The sequence below is a fragment of the Lepidochelys kempii genome, chromosome 2 (assembly GCF_965140285.1).
Source record: "Lepidochelys kempii isolate rLepKem1 chromosome 2, rLepKem1.hap1, whole genome shotgun sequence".
NCBI lineage: Eukaryota > Metazoa > Chordata > Testudines > Cheloniidae > Lepidochelys > Lepidochelys kempii.
In genome coordinates, this window is record NC_136381.1 from 181,558,404 (window position 1) to 181,573,862 (window position 15,459).

Here is a 15,459-nt window from a genome sequence, read left to right on the forward strand (position 1 = left end):
TTATAAAGAAACAAAAAAGCTATTTTCAGTTTTGTGTGAATGTTAATTTGGTTAATGAGAACATTTGTATATATTTCCAATTCTGTGCAGTATTTGCTTTTTGTTCACTCTGGGTAAATTAGATAATAGCGTAAAGAACTTGATACAAATCTGTCAGATGGGCTATGTGGTAGGGTGAGGGAATTGCATGATGCCTTGTGCTCAGATTAACAGCAAATCAGTTCACACGGGTACCCTTCCTCTCATATCAGGGAAGGATAATGTTTTTAGCATCTTCCACTCCTCCTTCCTCTCATTTGACTTTCCTTGCCTATCTGAATACCTGGGTGGGCTAGTGAGATCTCTTGGTGTAACACTTTTCCAACCAGTGATCTACCCAGAACAGAATTGTAGCCTGCCGTGTATTTGCGGTATTTTCTACTGTTGCTAACTGCAATATGAATAAACTTTTTAAAACTATTGCTTTATGCTATAATACTGTCCTGAAAAATCGATTGAAAGATGCCATAAGAAACCCCAGAGTTTTTTGGGAAGACTTTGGAATCTAGGAGTTTCCATTTAGGAGTTTCTTTATTTTTTTGCATGTGAATTTAATGCATGGGAAAGGTTCCCTAGGGCAGTGATTTCCAAACTTTTTGAATCGCGCACCCCCAAGGCCAGCTCTAGGGAAGCAAAAAAAAAAAGAGAGAGAGTTGCCGCCGGTGTGCCACCTGAGATGGAGCCGGTGTGCCACCTGAGATGGAGCAGGGAGAGCTGAGGTGCCGCCGAAGAATCGAAGGTCCAGGAGCGCTGCTGCCGCTGTGCCGGCAGCGCTCCTCCTGCTGCGCACTCCCAGGGATGGTATTGCTCACACCCCACTTTGGAGACCTCTGCCCTAGGGAACAAAGTTCTTTTATCCACAAAAGAGACTGCAGGAGCAGTGTTAGAGTAAGGTTACCCACCATGCTCTTCCAGCATCTTGCAACCAGGATGCAAAGGGGCCACTTCTGGGGGTGAGAGGGTAGCTTGCTTTCTATGTCCAGTCAATCCTTGCTGATTCGGTGGTTGTGAATAGTGATATTTCTATCATTGCTTCCAAAAGAGAAAGCTGTAATAGAGTTAAAGTACATTTTAATCAATTCCCTGCCATTGCATTGGATATTTGCACACCTCAGTCTGTTTTGTTTTCTGCCTGTGGCACATAACAGTCTCACTGTAATACTTTGGTCTAATTTCAGTTGTTGGGTTTAGTGTGCACGTGGTGTTGGTGGACTGTCATATGCAGGAGCTCAGGATATATGATCTCGTAGTCCTTTCTGGCTTTAAATGCTGATAGTTCCTTGAATTGCCTGTAGTAGTGGGTTCTGAACATGTGAAGTCTTCTGGTGCAGATAATCCCTCCCTATAATATATACAAATGTTTGATCAGCAGCTCTGATTTAAGAAGTTTTTCTAATAATGAAATAATTAACAATGATTATTTGGCCATAAACCCATTAGTCAATGTAGGTAATGATAGAGTTTCTAGATGCAACAAATGTTTTTTAGAATGGAAATAATGGTACATTCAAATGAGGATTGATCACATAATTGTGGTGACCTTTTATCTCTGACAAAGAGCTCTTCATTTTGCACAGTAATGGATGATGGAATCAGGTATTTATCCAAAGGATGTCTTCACAATTTTATTGATACTGAATTGTCTCATGGAGCACATGAAGAAAAAAGTACCCAGTGTAATCTATATTCTAGAATAATATATGCATTTGTAATTATTAATAGCCAAAGTCTGAATGGTGGGTTTTTTTGTTTTGTTTTGCTTTTAATTCACTGTAGCAACATAGGCAACCAGTTTCCAGGTCAAGGTGTTTCTACTGGATTTCCAATGTACCCTGCATTCAGCCCATTACAGATGATATGGTGGCAACAAATGTATGCACGTCAGTACTACATGCAATAGTAAGTTATTTCATGTATCGTCTTAGTGCACCTACCACGATGACAACCTGCCATAAAAAAACTAGATAGCTGCTGTTTGTGTGACTGAAATGTCTGTGCCTTGCCTCTTTTATTAATCTGGTTTTACTGTTTTATACTTAATTTGGCTATTAAATTAAAAATGACTTAGCCTGCTTCTAAAAATGTATTCCTTTTAAAGTTTTGATTGAGAGTGGAATTCTTCTGTTTGTTTGAAAGTATCTTTATTAACATTCACCTTTGGAATTGTTGTGATACAAACATTAGTCTCATTGGGCTCTTGTACTGCCCAGGCAACACTTCTGTGAGATGGGATTAGCTATTAAAAGGCTCAAATCACAATTATCATTAAAAATTTTTTGTCTTCAAGTAGAGGTTAGCAAGACCCAGAAAAAATCTCTCATGCCAAGTAAAATGGATTCCATTGGTTTTTAAGCCAAAAAGCAAGGGAAGTAGCCCTGTTGAATGTCGGTGCATCATGCTGAATGAGAATTTGGCTCCTCTCTCCCACCTTACTCAGTTGGCGGTGGGGCTTGGAACATTATGGCGACAGCACACAACTGCTGACTGAGGGGTAATGCCACGTGTCACTCTAATAATCTCTGCTACTGAGTGCATGGAGTGGGCATAGTCTTTGTCCAACAGAAGCAGTGTCCTCAACTGGGAAGAGGGTTATAATAAAGGCCAAATCTCCCCTACTTTCACCTTGTTGTGTCCAGATACTGCAGCTTTGATTCTGTACTAGATCACACAATCATCTGGGACCCTGGTGAAGACCTACTTATTACCAGATAACAAAAAGGTTCTTTAAAGATGAAATTTTGTATTATTTTCCAAACTTTGATGTTTTACTCAAAAAGTAAAGAGCTTTTACTTAAACTAATGTTGTGCGTCTCTTTCTGGAGGAAGAGGGAAAATATAGTTGAATTAATTTTGGGGGTTTTTTGCTTGTATGTATCTAAATTTATTTGAGAGTGTTTATATTTGGTATAAAATGAAGGGAAAAGATAAGTGAGAGCTGCCAGGTCTCTGTACAGAGGTACTATCGAAAGAAGAGGAATTTGGCATATATTTTATATACTGTAGTTAAGATCTCAAGTTTCCTAGGTGCTTCAGCTGGCATTTTTCTCTATACAAAAGAGCTGGAAGGAAGCTTTGGTTTAAATATTATTACTTCTGATACAAAGCTAGCTTTTCAGAAAACATATTTTTAAATTTCAGTCAAGCTGCAGTTTCAGCCCAGGCAACATCCAGCACTGAGCCAGTCAGATCAGCCGTCGCGCAGCCTGTAAATTCAGAGCATGTTCCTGCAAATGAGCCCCCAGCAGTGCCAAACGTAGCAGCACAGGAGAACAGGCCTGTAAACCAGAATGTTCAAATGAATGCACAAGGAGGTCCAGTGGTGAATGAGGAGGACTTCAATCGAGACTGGTTAGACTGGATGTACACGTTCTCTAGAGCAGCTATTCTCCTCAGCATTGTATACTTTTATTCTTCCTTCAGTCGGTTTGTCATGGTGATGGGAGCCATGCTACTGGTTTATTTGTGAGTAAAAAAAATTCAGTTATGAATAGCTAGCTGTAGTTTAGATTATCAGTGTATGACTATCATTGTAAGTTAACTTTTAAAGGTGTGATATTGGATCACTTTACAGAATTCCAACTTAAACGTGAACTCTAAAGAATTTGTAAAAGAGAAGAATTAATGATAATCATTAACAGGGCACATACAGAAACTTGGCTTTCAAACAGATGTTCAGATGTAGTCTCAAAATATAGAATTCTTGAGTTCTGGATTCCCTTTTTCCCTGTAAGAACTGACGGGCATCACACCTAGAACATGCTGCTTTTTGGGTATTGGTGATGTCAACTTATCAACTGTTGCAGGGAAAACAGAGAATTATGGGAACAGAACTTAAGAGGTGAGTGAAGGAAGAATTGAATTTCATTCAATTGATTTCCAAAGCATGTGTTTGCATTGGCGTAAATTACATATTGTTACTGGTTGGAGATCTTAAAGGTGAACTGTACAGCTGAACTCAGTTTTGAATTAAGCACAGATATAATTACTAAATGCTCCCAGTAACTTGTATGGGCTCAGTGAAGACACTCCAGAATACAACATTCAGGGGCATTGTAGATACCGGAAAAGAAAAGCTTTACAGATTTTTTTTTTTTTTTAAAAATGGAAGCTACTGCCTTTTGCTACCAAATTTCATTAACAATGACACTGAGGTTTAATGAATTTAAAAATACCATCTCAGCCAGGGTGAAGGCATTTAGTGTGATCTGGATGGAAGTGGAAAATGCCAGAAATACTTAATGGTTACATAGCACATTCATCTTGGGCTACTTTCAAGAGGTAATTTTTAAGGAATTAAACTTGAAAAGATCTGCATTTAAGATTTTTGAATTCTCAACTTAAGATATGGTTGATTCTGCTACGTCATTGTGCTAACAGCTGTTGGTTAAATTTTCAATCGGCTTTTCCCCCACAAGGATAGCCTTAATTATAATGACTTAAAACTGCCAGTCAGAAACATCATTAAAACTGAGTAGCTCATGAACAAAATATTCACTTGCACACATTACCATGATCACTGACATCAATAAATTATCGTGGTGGTGGTTGCGGTTGTTGTTGTTGTGTTTATTTTGGACAGGCAAGTAGGAAAAAAAAACTGAGCAGAATTTTTCAGTGCTTACCTAAAATAACATAGGTATTAGCTGTTCTAAGAAGCATTTTATTCTTTATTTGGGCTAACAGGGATCTGTTCAGTTAGTTTTGTTACTTAGAAATAATGCTCAGACTCCAGTATTCCCCCAACAGTCTAATCAAGATGAAGAATGGATTATCTGTTCTTAATCTGCAAGTAAGTTTAATGAGACTTGGTCATGTAGATAGCAGTTATTTTCCCATTGTAGAAATTTCATAAGCAAGTTTACAATTTAGAGAGACAAGGCTTTTAATTGTTCATTTTATTAAATAGACACCAAGCTGGATGGTTCCCCTTTAGGCAAGAGGGAGGCCAGCAACAGGCAGCCAATAACAATGCAGAAGTGAACCGTGATGAACAAAATGTAAATAACCCTGACCTTGAGGAGATGGTAGGTGACTGTCAACTTGGATGTTCCATGTTTTCCTGTATTCGCTCACCTTCAGATAATCTGTATTTGTAACTGAATAGTAGTACAAAATTCAGCTTGAATCAGAAGGGAATGAGGATAGAAATGCACTTCGCTTTCTTTTTTTTTTTTTTTTAACAAAAAAGTAACCTTAATACGTGGGATGGGCAGAAAGGAAATGAGTTTGTTTTTAAATGTTTAATGATTAAAGCCTTATTATGAAAAACCAGATCAATACTGCCCTCATCTTCGTCTATAGTATTTAATAGAGAATTGCTAGTTATTTACTCCACTGTTGAATGGGTTGTATGTTTATGCTAGTAGATCCTTCACAGGGAATTGCCCTGTTAATAGGGTTACTTTATGTAGGAAAATATTTCCATTAATATATTCTGCCTCTTTATTAAAGCAATTAAACCATTTAGACAATTTCTGTTTTAAAAGGAGCGTCTTATGGACGATGGGATTGATGAAGAGAGTGGAGAAGATGCAGGTGAAGATGGCAATACAGAGCAGCGTCCTGGATTCATGGCTTCAGCTTGGTCCTTCATCACCACCTTCTTCACATCGCTTATCCCTGAAGGACCTCCACAGGTTGGCAATTAAGCTCAAGAGGAACTGTGCCAGGCAGCATTAGCAGCTGTACATAGAAGAGGGAGCTGAATCTAGGGGGTATTTTAAATACAGTGCAATTTCAAAAGATTTATAATAACTTTTTGATCATGGTGCACAAAAATGTGTATTTTTTTCCCTTTTGGCTTTCTCATGCATATGAATATTTTAAGCACAAGTGGACTACTAATTTTTTTTAAGTTCTTCTTTTTTCTAAAGAAGATTAAATGTAAAAATACTGGTCTTCCATGTTTTATCTTAATTTTAGTTGTACATTACACTGAGACAAGAAGTTTGTAGGTTGTGTGCATGATTATTCCTTTGAAGAGCTGTTAAAGTATAAATGTCAACAACGAAAACCTTTTTAAAAATGAGATTTATCCTCCTGGTAAATTTAACTTAACTGAGTCTTCCTAATAGTCTTAATCACTATATAAATCCTAATAGTCTTAATCACTATATAAATCCTTGTCTGAGTTTTGTGTTTATGGCATCCCCAAAAGAATTCTATTCGGACAAAGCATTACCTGCTAATGGTATGTTTTTTCTTATGCCATAAAGTACTAAACCTCTCATGTAAGAAGCTAGAAAGTTTAAATATCTTGAGGCTATATAGCCAGTTTCAATACATTTTGGGGTGATTTTCTTTTTTAGACAGCTCTTCAAAGCAAATTAACAGTGATAAAGTACATCATCAATGTTTGATACATACAGTACTTTTTTAAAAAAAAGATGTACTGGAAAATAGACATATGTAATTAGTTTTTTAATAAAAACCAAGTTACAGTAACCCTTATGGATGCTTATTCCTAGAAATACAACCTTTTATCTTAAGTGCAAAAACCTACATGTACACATCATTAAGGATGAGAACACATGAATCACAAAATTGAAATTATATGGTTACAACAGCCATATTGCACATAGTGAATAAAGGTATATATTTATAATGGCAGAGGTAATGTGGTAGATAGTTTATCAATTTTATGATTCTGTACTTTTAAACTATTTATTTCAATGTAGCAGAAACAAAATGTTTTGCATTCTTTTTGGGATAAAACTAAAGATGGTAAGTAGCCTTTAAATGAGAGAAATAATGCATTACACATCCGTGGCACAATCCCTTACTGTATGCATTAAAGTCAGGAAGTAACTCTTTCCTTACCCAATTAATAGTTGAACTACACAGTTAAATTTAACACTTTATTTTTGGATTCCCACAGCTCTTGTATGTTTTGTACTTGATTACTTCAGAAATGGCTGAACAGATGATGCTCACTTAATAATAAAATAAAATAAGGAATTCCTATCTTGGCTCTGCCCAAACATTAAGTTTCAACCCAAAGGACAAAGTTAGGAGAATTTATGAACAAGTGAAAAACAAGGCTTTAAAATGGCCTGCCCTTATCAGTATTAACTATTGAAAGCTCTTCAGTAAGGAAGTATTTAAGCCTTAAAATAACTATTATATTTGGATTTATACAATACATAAAGTGCCTGTCTAAGGTTCAAGACCCTTCTGACATGTTAAAACCAGCCTAACTGATATAAACGAGTAAAAAGGAGCTGCCCGTAAACTAGAAAATAGCCAGCCATGAATATCAGTCCTCAGTACATAAATACCCATATGTTCTTAATGCTGTAGCATTTGTAATGCCCTCTTAAAGGCTTCAAAATATTTCTTTTACTGCCTGTTGTAGAAATAATAGGTTGACTTTTAAGTAGGCTGTTTTGTTCCCTTGTTTTCAATGGGACAGAAGTCATAACTCCCTTTGGTTTACGTCCTTGTTATGCAATAGCATAGAGGTGTCCAAACTCTCTACCCAAGTGATGGCTGCCTTGGCAAGTTGACAGGTACCTGAATCTCACCTAATGGATGTAAAATTAATGTTTGCAAACACACTGATCTTGAATACAATGATAGGACTCTCAGTGGCAACCCTAGACATTGTAGGACTAATTTGTGATAGCCTACAGCACTACATTACAGAGGCACCCAAATCTCCAGCTTGTACCCTCCTTACCTGTTGCCCCTGCAGTTAGTCTTCCCTGCTGTCTTACAAGCTCTATGTCTAACATCTGCAGTGCTTACAACGTGGTGGCATGCCGACAGTAGTAGCTGCTCCCTGCTTGGAGACCTCCTTTTTCTTGCTACAGCAAGCAAGTACTGGCAGCTCTCTGCTGCTGACAGATGGGATTGAGAGGACCACTCCCACGGTGATTCTGGCCCTGTGCTAGTAATAGTGGCAGCCACTACAGAAGAGCCGGTTTGATTGTAGCCGGACAAGCAAAGAAGAGATTTGAATGGTGGGGAAGGTAAGAACACTGGAGACTGGCAAATGAAGCAGGAGAATCTGATGATGAGTGAGGCGGATCATGGAAAGGAGCAACTTTTTAGGGTTACATTCAGTTCCATATGTTTGGAGGAGTGGGATGGTCAGTCCTGAAGAAACCATGCTCCTAGGAGCATATCTATCACAACACTGATCCTTGAAACTCCTGCCCTTACTGGTTTCAGAGTAACAGCCGTGTTAGTCTGTATTCGCAAAAAGAAAAGGAGTACCAGTGGCACCTTAGAGACTAACCAATTTATTTGAGCATAAGCTTTCGTGAGCTACAGCTCACTACATCGGATGCATTCACACTGAATGCATCCGATGAAGTGAGCTGTAGCTCACGAAAGCTTATGCTCAAATAAATTGGTTAGTCTCTAAGGTGCCACTGGTACTCCTTTTCTTTTTGCCCTTACTGGGTTTTGCAGGGAAAAGGAGGGGAGGAAGAAAAACTAACTTGGAGGGTGACAGGAGACGAGGGAGGGAAATAGATATGAGAGGGAAAATGAAAGCCAGAGGGGTACTGGAAAGAGGAGGAGGAGAGTTGGGAAAGAAGTGTGGAGAGCTAGAGGGGAGTGCACAAAGAAGGTAAAAGATGGGGAGCTGAGGGTGAGGTAAAGGGGAGGAAAATAAAGAGGATAGAGACAAGAAAGAGAATGGGCAAGTGATTGGGGAGATATGCACAACAGAAAATTTTCAATACCAGTTGAGAGGAGAGAGCCATTGGTGATGACTATAGTCAATGAAGGATCAATTACCTGGTATTGGTGGGTTGCAGGACATATTTGATAAAGGAGGAAGAGGAGGGGAAGGAATAAACAGAAAATGGAATATAAATAAATAGTGGGGAATGGCAGAATGGAATAGAGAAATGGAAATAATAGAAAAACTGAAGACTAATAAACTACTTAATTATTCACATTTCTTATAGTCTATTCTGTTTTAGGAGCTGGTCTCAAAAACACAAAATACACGGCATCACCAAGTTTTGCACTACTTTACATCCCAAACAACCTCATTGAAGTCAAAGGATATGTTGTAAGGCAGCACAGAATTTTATCCCAATATCAGTGTGCACATACAGTTTAACACTTACATGCATTACACGCCAATGTTTTATATAATAGACAAAATGTCAGGCCCCCCCCCCCCCTGATTTTTCAGGTCAGCTGACAGGATGGAACACTTAAGGTATGTCGACACAGCAAAGAAAGCCTTGTGGCTGGTCCATGCCAGACAACTCAGGCTCATGAAGCTCAGGCTGTCAGGCTGTTTCATTGCTGGGTAGACTTCCAGGCTTGGGCTGGAGCCTGAGCTCTAGGGACCTCCCACCCCATGGCCCCAGCCCTATCAGTCCAAGTTAGCTGCCATGGGCGAGCCACAGGGTTTTCTTTGGTATGTAGACATACCCTGAGAGGACACCGTTACACCTCTTAAAACCAACCCTACTTCACAGTGTCATGTACAACTGCTCGAGAAAATAAAATTCTGGCTAAAATGTTTGAGGCAGTAACACGAGACTATGCCATCTTAAATATCTTTGGACATTATGTGAGGACATTAGCAAGAACAATCACCACTAGTAATCTGGCAGATGCAAGCCACCAGCATCACTGAACATCATTTGCCCCTCCCCTTGAAGACCAATGTGTGCAGTCTAAATACATACTTTGTGTTCACTTTCCCAGGGTATAATCTGTGGAAACACTTCAGCTGGGCATTTTAGTTCATTCAGCAATAACTAAATTATGTTTTCAATTGACTTAAAAGAAGGCCAGTGCACAGGAACATGGAGATCTCGCTCTTCCTCCTCCATTTTAAGTATCTGCATGAACAAAATATATCGTGCATCCCTTTTCATGTTCACCTAGATAGCATGATCAGTAATAGTCAATAAGCTCCCAGTTGGCTGGGGAAATGGGCCGAGTCCAGCCTGAGCACCCCGTTGCTCCATGCAGTGCTCTCTCCTCAGATAACACATTCTGACACACAACAAGCAGCAATGGCTGTAGACTGTACTTCATGTATATATTACCATCAATGGAGATCTCCTTCAGTCTCACAAAAGCATATTCAAACACGATTGTAGATGGATAGATGCCAACGTTAATGCAGGGGCCATTGTGATTATCTTGTTTCTAGTCTGTCCTTCTGTATAACACAGACCATAGAACTTCCTCAAAATAATTTCAGAAAAGAACATCCAAGTTCTTTGCTAGTGATGGAGACTCCACCAAGACCATAACTTGTTCCAATAGTTAATTTTTTAACAGTGAAGGTAATTATGCCTTATTTCCAATCTGAATTTGTCTGGCTTCAACTTCTAGCCATTGACTCTTTATACCTTGTCTGCTAGATTGAAGCGCCCATTATCAAATGTTTGTTCCTCATGTGGCTGCATATAGACTGTAATCAAGTCACCCCTTAACCTTCTTCCTGTTAAGATAAATAGATTGAGTTCTTTTGAGTCCATCCCTGTAAGGCATATTTTCTAATCCTTATCAGACTTGTGTTGCTTCTTCTGAACCATCCCCAGTTTATCAACATCCTTCTTGAATTGTGGAAACCGGAGCTGGACAGGGTATTCCAGCAGTGATTACACCAGTGCCAAATACTGAGGTAAAATAACCTCTCTGCTCCTACTTGAGATTCTCTTGTTTATGCATCCAAGGATGGTGTTAGTCCTTTTGGCCACAGCATTGCCATGGGAGCTCATGTTCAACTGATTATCCACCTTCATCCTCAAATCTTTTTCAGTCACAGTATCCCAGGATTGAGTCCCCCATCCTGTAAGGATGGCCTATAATTCCACATTTACATTAAACTGTATTAAAACACACATTGCTTGCACCCTGTGACCTGTCCTCTTCATTATCTGCCATTCCCCCAATTATTGTTACCTGAAAACTTTATCAGTCGTGATTTTGTTTTCTTCTAGGTGATTAACAACGTTAGTGTTGGGCCAAGAACTGATCTTTGTGGGAACCCATTAGAAACGCATGTGCTTGATGCTGATTCCCCATTTACAGTTACATTTTGAGGGTTTTTTTAAGACCTTATTCGCTATTAGCTTTCTCAAACACACTTCTAATCTTATTAAAAAAAAAGGTATCAGGTTAATTTGACAGGATCTATTTTCCATATACCATGTTGATTGTCATTAATTATATTGTCCTCCTTTAATTCTTTATTAATTGAGTCTCATATCAGCCGCTCCATTAACTTGCTTGGGATTAATGTCAATGGCAGGCCTATAATTACCTTATATCCTTTTAAAATATTGACACATGAGCTTTCTTCTACTCTTCTGGAACTTTCCCAGTGTTTCAAGACTTACTGAAAACAACAGTAGCGATCTAGTGAGCTCCTCAGCCATCACCGCTTCAGTAGGGAAACTGCTGTTTGTATGCAAAGTTCCTAAGAACTGCAGTTGTCACAGAAATCACTCTTTATTTTCCTGCTATGTTGAAGAAATGGTATCTGCCCTTGCTTTCCTAGAAAGCTAGAATTTTAAAGTGTTCTGGCATGAAGCATGCCTGATGAGCAAGGAAGAAGCTGCTGCAGTCCACCACAGCAGAGTGAGAAATCAGTTCTAAAACTCTGACTTGGGGGGTATGTGGGACGCAAGTTCTGTCACTTACACTAGCATCATTCAAAACCCCTAGCTATTTCAGGGACACTACTAGCCTTGATCACGTCATTGGTACATGCTTTATTCCAGTACATTGCAGCACACCTTCAATACAATGGGCAATAAAATGTCTCCAATTGTGATCTCTGTGCCAAAAAGTTCTGTTGCACAGCAGTATTCTGTATTAGCAGCCAGCCTCTAGATGCTGTTATTTCTCTTGTCCAACCATTGTAATCTGAGTGGTTTTCAGGTTTAAGGCAGTTTACTGCTCATCATTGGATTTGTTCATTTGCAGAATCTCAGCCAGTCACTGCTCCTGAAAGATGCTGGTTGGACCATTCTGGAGGCTGACATACTTTATTGATCCATCCACAAAACTAATATGTAATAGCAAGGACTCTAGTAGTGTGAGCTTCCCCATACTGATGTCTCATCTTATCGGGCTGAGATGGATTAAACTTGAAACTTTTTTTTTTTTTTGGAAACTAGTATGAAGATATGAAGGTCAAACACAGTAGTATCCAGGAAGAAAACAGTCTAGAAATAAAAAAATATAGACAACCTTGTGTGATTTTTGGACTTGTAAAAGAGAAAACACGTAACTGTTGTTCTTCCTTCCTAAAGCATCAACTTACACTTATTTCAAAGCTTTGCACTTTGTTGAAATGTCATTAGTCAACACAGACAAACATCTCTATTACGTGTAAATGTGCACATTTTAAAAAAGATGTAGTTATGTGGGGATCAATCAAAATCTGGTCCTGGGCTGCTAGTGTACTTTTGCTACTACACATTGGCATCAGTGTGTTGAATCATGAAGCTGAGACTTATAGATGTTATTTATGCCGAACTTTGCTTGGATTTTCATCCTACACTGTGGTCACCGCTGGGTGGGAAGTATAGGCACAGTTGATAGCTGCTGTCTTTTTCCCCAGATAAGCCAGGGTTGCCCGCAAACCTTTAAAAAGGGTGCTGGAGGAGTAAAAGGGGGGAAGGATGGTAGATGTAGAATTTCACTAAGACTAGCTGAAATATAAACTCATAGACTTTGTCTACACTGGGTTTTTGCCAGAGGTGTAAATTCCTAGAAAAGACTTAATTTATATGAGTGCAGCATGATTTGTACTGGAGCAGCTTAATCTGGTTTCTAATAGTAGTAAGCTTCACTGATACAAATCGTGCTTACGTTGTGGGTTTTACCAGGCTATCTCAACCAGTGGCCTAAAATGTAGTGGAGACAAGTGCATGTATGAAATTCAGCAAACTTCATTCACCGAAAGAATGTAAATATGAATTCCATCTGGTGGAACTGAATGAGGGCAGTAGCATTTCACATATCTCCCACTAGATGGTACTACAACTGCACCCAAGTCTAGATCGCACAAATTCCATTTTACACTCTCATATGAGAAAGCTTGCTCTTGAGAGAGAGAATGTGTGTCTAAATTACAGCTGGGGAGGATAGTGCTTGTTTAAATACCAACAGAATGTGATGAAGGTAGGTGTGAGGGGTAGGGCTGGATGATTTTTGGTTTTTGCCAGGCATGCTAAAAATCTAGTTTGGGCTCTGTGTGCCTTCAGTAATATGTCATTTTAAAATTTAGCTCTATTACACAAAGTCTTGTCCAGGACAGTTCAGTTTTGTGTTACCAAGTTATTTCCATTCTTGGACTGCCTGTAAACTGAAGGCTTGGAACAAATTGATAAATTAAACAGTTCTAAGTTACCAGGTCCAGATGGTATTCACCCAAGAGTTCTGAAGGAACTCCAGTGTGAAATTGCAGAACTTCTGACCTCTGGTATGTAACCTATTGTTTAAATCCGCCTCCGTACCAGATGTCTGGAGGATAGATAATATAATTCTGACTTTTTTTTTTTTTTTTAAAGGATCCAGAAGTGATCCTGGCAATTACAAGCCAGTAAACCTAACTTCTGTAGCAGGCAAATTGGTTGAAACTATAGTAAAGAACAAAATTGTCAGACACATAAATGAACATGATATGCAGGAGAAGAGTCAACATGGCTTTTGTAAAGAGAAATCATGGCTTACCAATCTATTAGAATTCTTTGAGGGTGTCAATAAGTATGTGGACCAGAGTGATCTGGTCACCATAGTGTAATTGGACTTTCAGAAAGCCTTTGACAAAGCCTTTGACAAAGGTTCCTTGCCAAAAAGTCTTAATCAAACCAAGCTGTCATGATCAATGGGAAGGTCCTTTCATATATCAGTAACTGAGTAAGATATGAAGCAGAGGATAGGAGTAAGTGGTCAGTTTTCACAATGGAGAGAGGTAAATAGCAGGGGGGGTCCCCTAAGTATCTGTATTAGGACCTGTGCTTTCATCATATTCATAAATGATCTGGAAAGGGGGTGAACAGTGAGATGGCAAAATTTGCAAATGATAAAAAAACTATTCAAGATGGTTAAATCCAAAGGTGACTGTGAAGAGTTATAAAGGCATCTCACAAAACTGGGTGACAAAATGACAGATAAAATTCTGACTTGATAAATGCAAAGTGTAATGCACTTTGGAAAAAATAATCCCCGCTAATAATGGGGTCTAAATTAACTGTTACTATGCAAGAAAGATCTCTGAGTCATTATGGCTAGCTCTCTGAAAACATCTGCTCAATGTGTAGTGGCTGTTAAAAAAGCTAACACTATTAGGAAAGGGAGGGAGGATGAAACAGAAAATATCATAATTCCCTGATATAAATCCATGCAATGCCCACACCTTGAGTATACTGTGTTAGGTTCTGGTCACCCCACCTCAAAAAAGATGTGTTAGAATTGGAAAAGGTGCTGAGAAGGGCAATGAAAATGATTAGGGGTTCAGTTTAGAAGAGGTTTAGGGGTACAGTTTAGAAGAGGGATGACTAAGGAAGGTTATGATAGTCTATACAATCATGAAGGGTGTGGAGAAAGTGACAAATTCTGTTTATCTCTTAGCAACACAAGAATAAAGGTAACCCAGTTAAATTAATAGAAAGTTTAAAACAAATAGGAAGTATTTCACACTATGCACAGTCAACCAGTGGAATTCATTGACTTGGGATGTTGTGAAGGCCAAAAGTATAACTGGGTTTAAAAAAGAATCAGATAAGTTCATGGAGGCTAAGATCATCAATGGCTCTTAGTCAAGATGGTCAGGGAGTCAATCTCATGGTCCGGTTGTCCTTAAACCTCCAACTGCCAGAAGCTAGGACTTAGATGACTGGGATTGGATCACTTACAGTTGCCCTGTTCACTCCTTTTGAAGCATCTGGCACTGGCCACTGTGAGAAGATGGAATACCGGGCTAGATGGACCACTGGTCTGACTCAGTATCGCCTTTCCTATGTTCTTATTCAAGTCCAGGATCATGTATTGGGCCACTGCCTTCATCATAAATGTTTTTGGTAATAGAGCAGTGGGGATTGACATGTAGAAGTTTGTCCCTAGCTCAGTGGTTTATATCCCTTTCCTAAGTATGTATGCATTTTATACAATGTCATTATGGATCATTTGATCCATATAAATGTATGTATAAACTGTTGGCAGCTCTCTCTTGTAGCAATGAGTTCATCAGGTTAATTATGTCTGAGTAAAATATTTTCAGGCAGTGCACAGAGACCCACTGTCCCCCTCCCCCAAAGGGGCACGCAAAGACGTGCAAGCCGTAGGGCTAAAGTAGCTCCCTGCCTGCATTGCCTCCCTCCCTCTGTGCCTCACCCGGAAGCGGCCAGCATGTCCCTGGGCCCCCTCGGGGGGGATCTCTGTGCGTTGCCCCCACCCCGAGCACCGACTCCGCAGCTCCCATTG

The 15,459-nt window shown here is 39.2% G+C and overlaps 1 protein-coding gene across 1 annotated transcript in view; it reads left to right on the top strand.

Moving 5' to 3' along the window:
- Positions 1 to 6,483, top strand: part of HERPUD2 (HERPUD family member 2) — a 28,633-nt gene extending 22,150 nt beyond the window's left edge. The window contains exons 6-9 of the mRNA XM_073332898.2: positions 1,816 to 1,938; positions 3,178 to 3,501; positions 4,946 to 5,063; positions 5,526 to 6,483. Of these exons, the coding sequence (XP_073188999.1) occupies positions 1,816 to 1,938; positions 3,178 to 3,501; positions 4,946 to 5,063; positions 5,526 to 5,687 (727 nt within the window). The 3' untranslated portion in view covers positions 5,688 to 6,483. The remainder of the gene's footprint in view (positions 1 to 1,815; positions 1,939 to 3,177; positions 3,502 to 4,945; positions 5,064 to 5,525) is intronic.
- Positions 6,484 to 15,459: the final 8,976 nt, after the last annotated feature.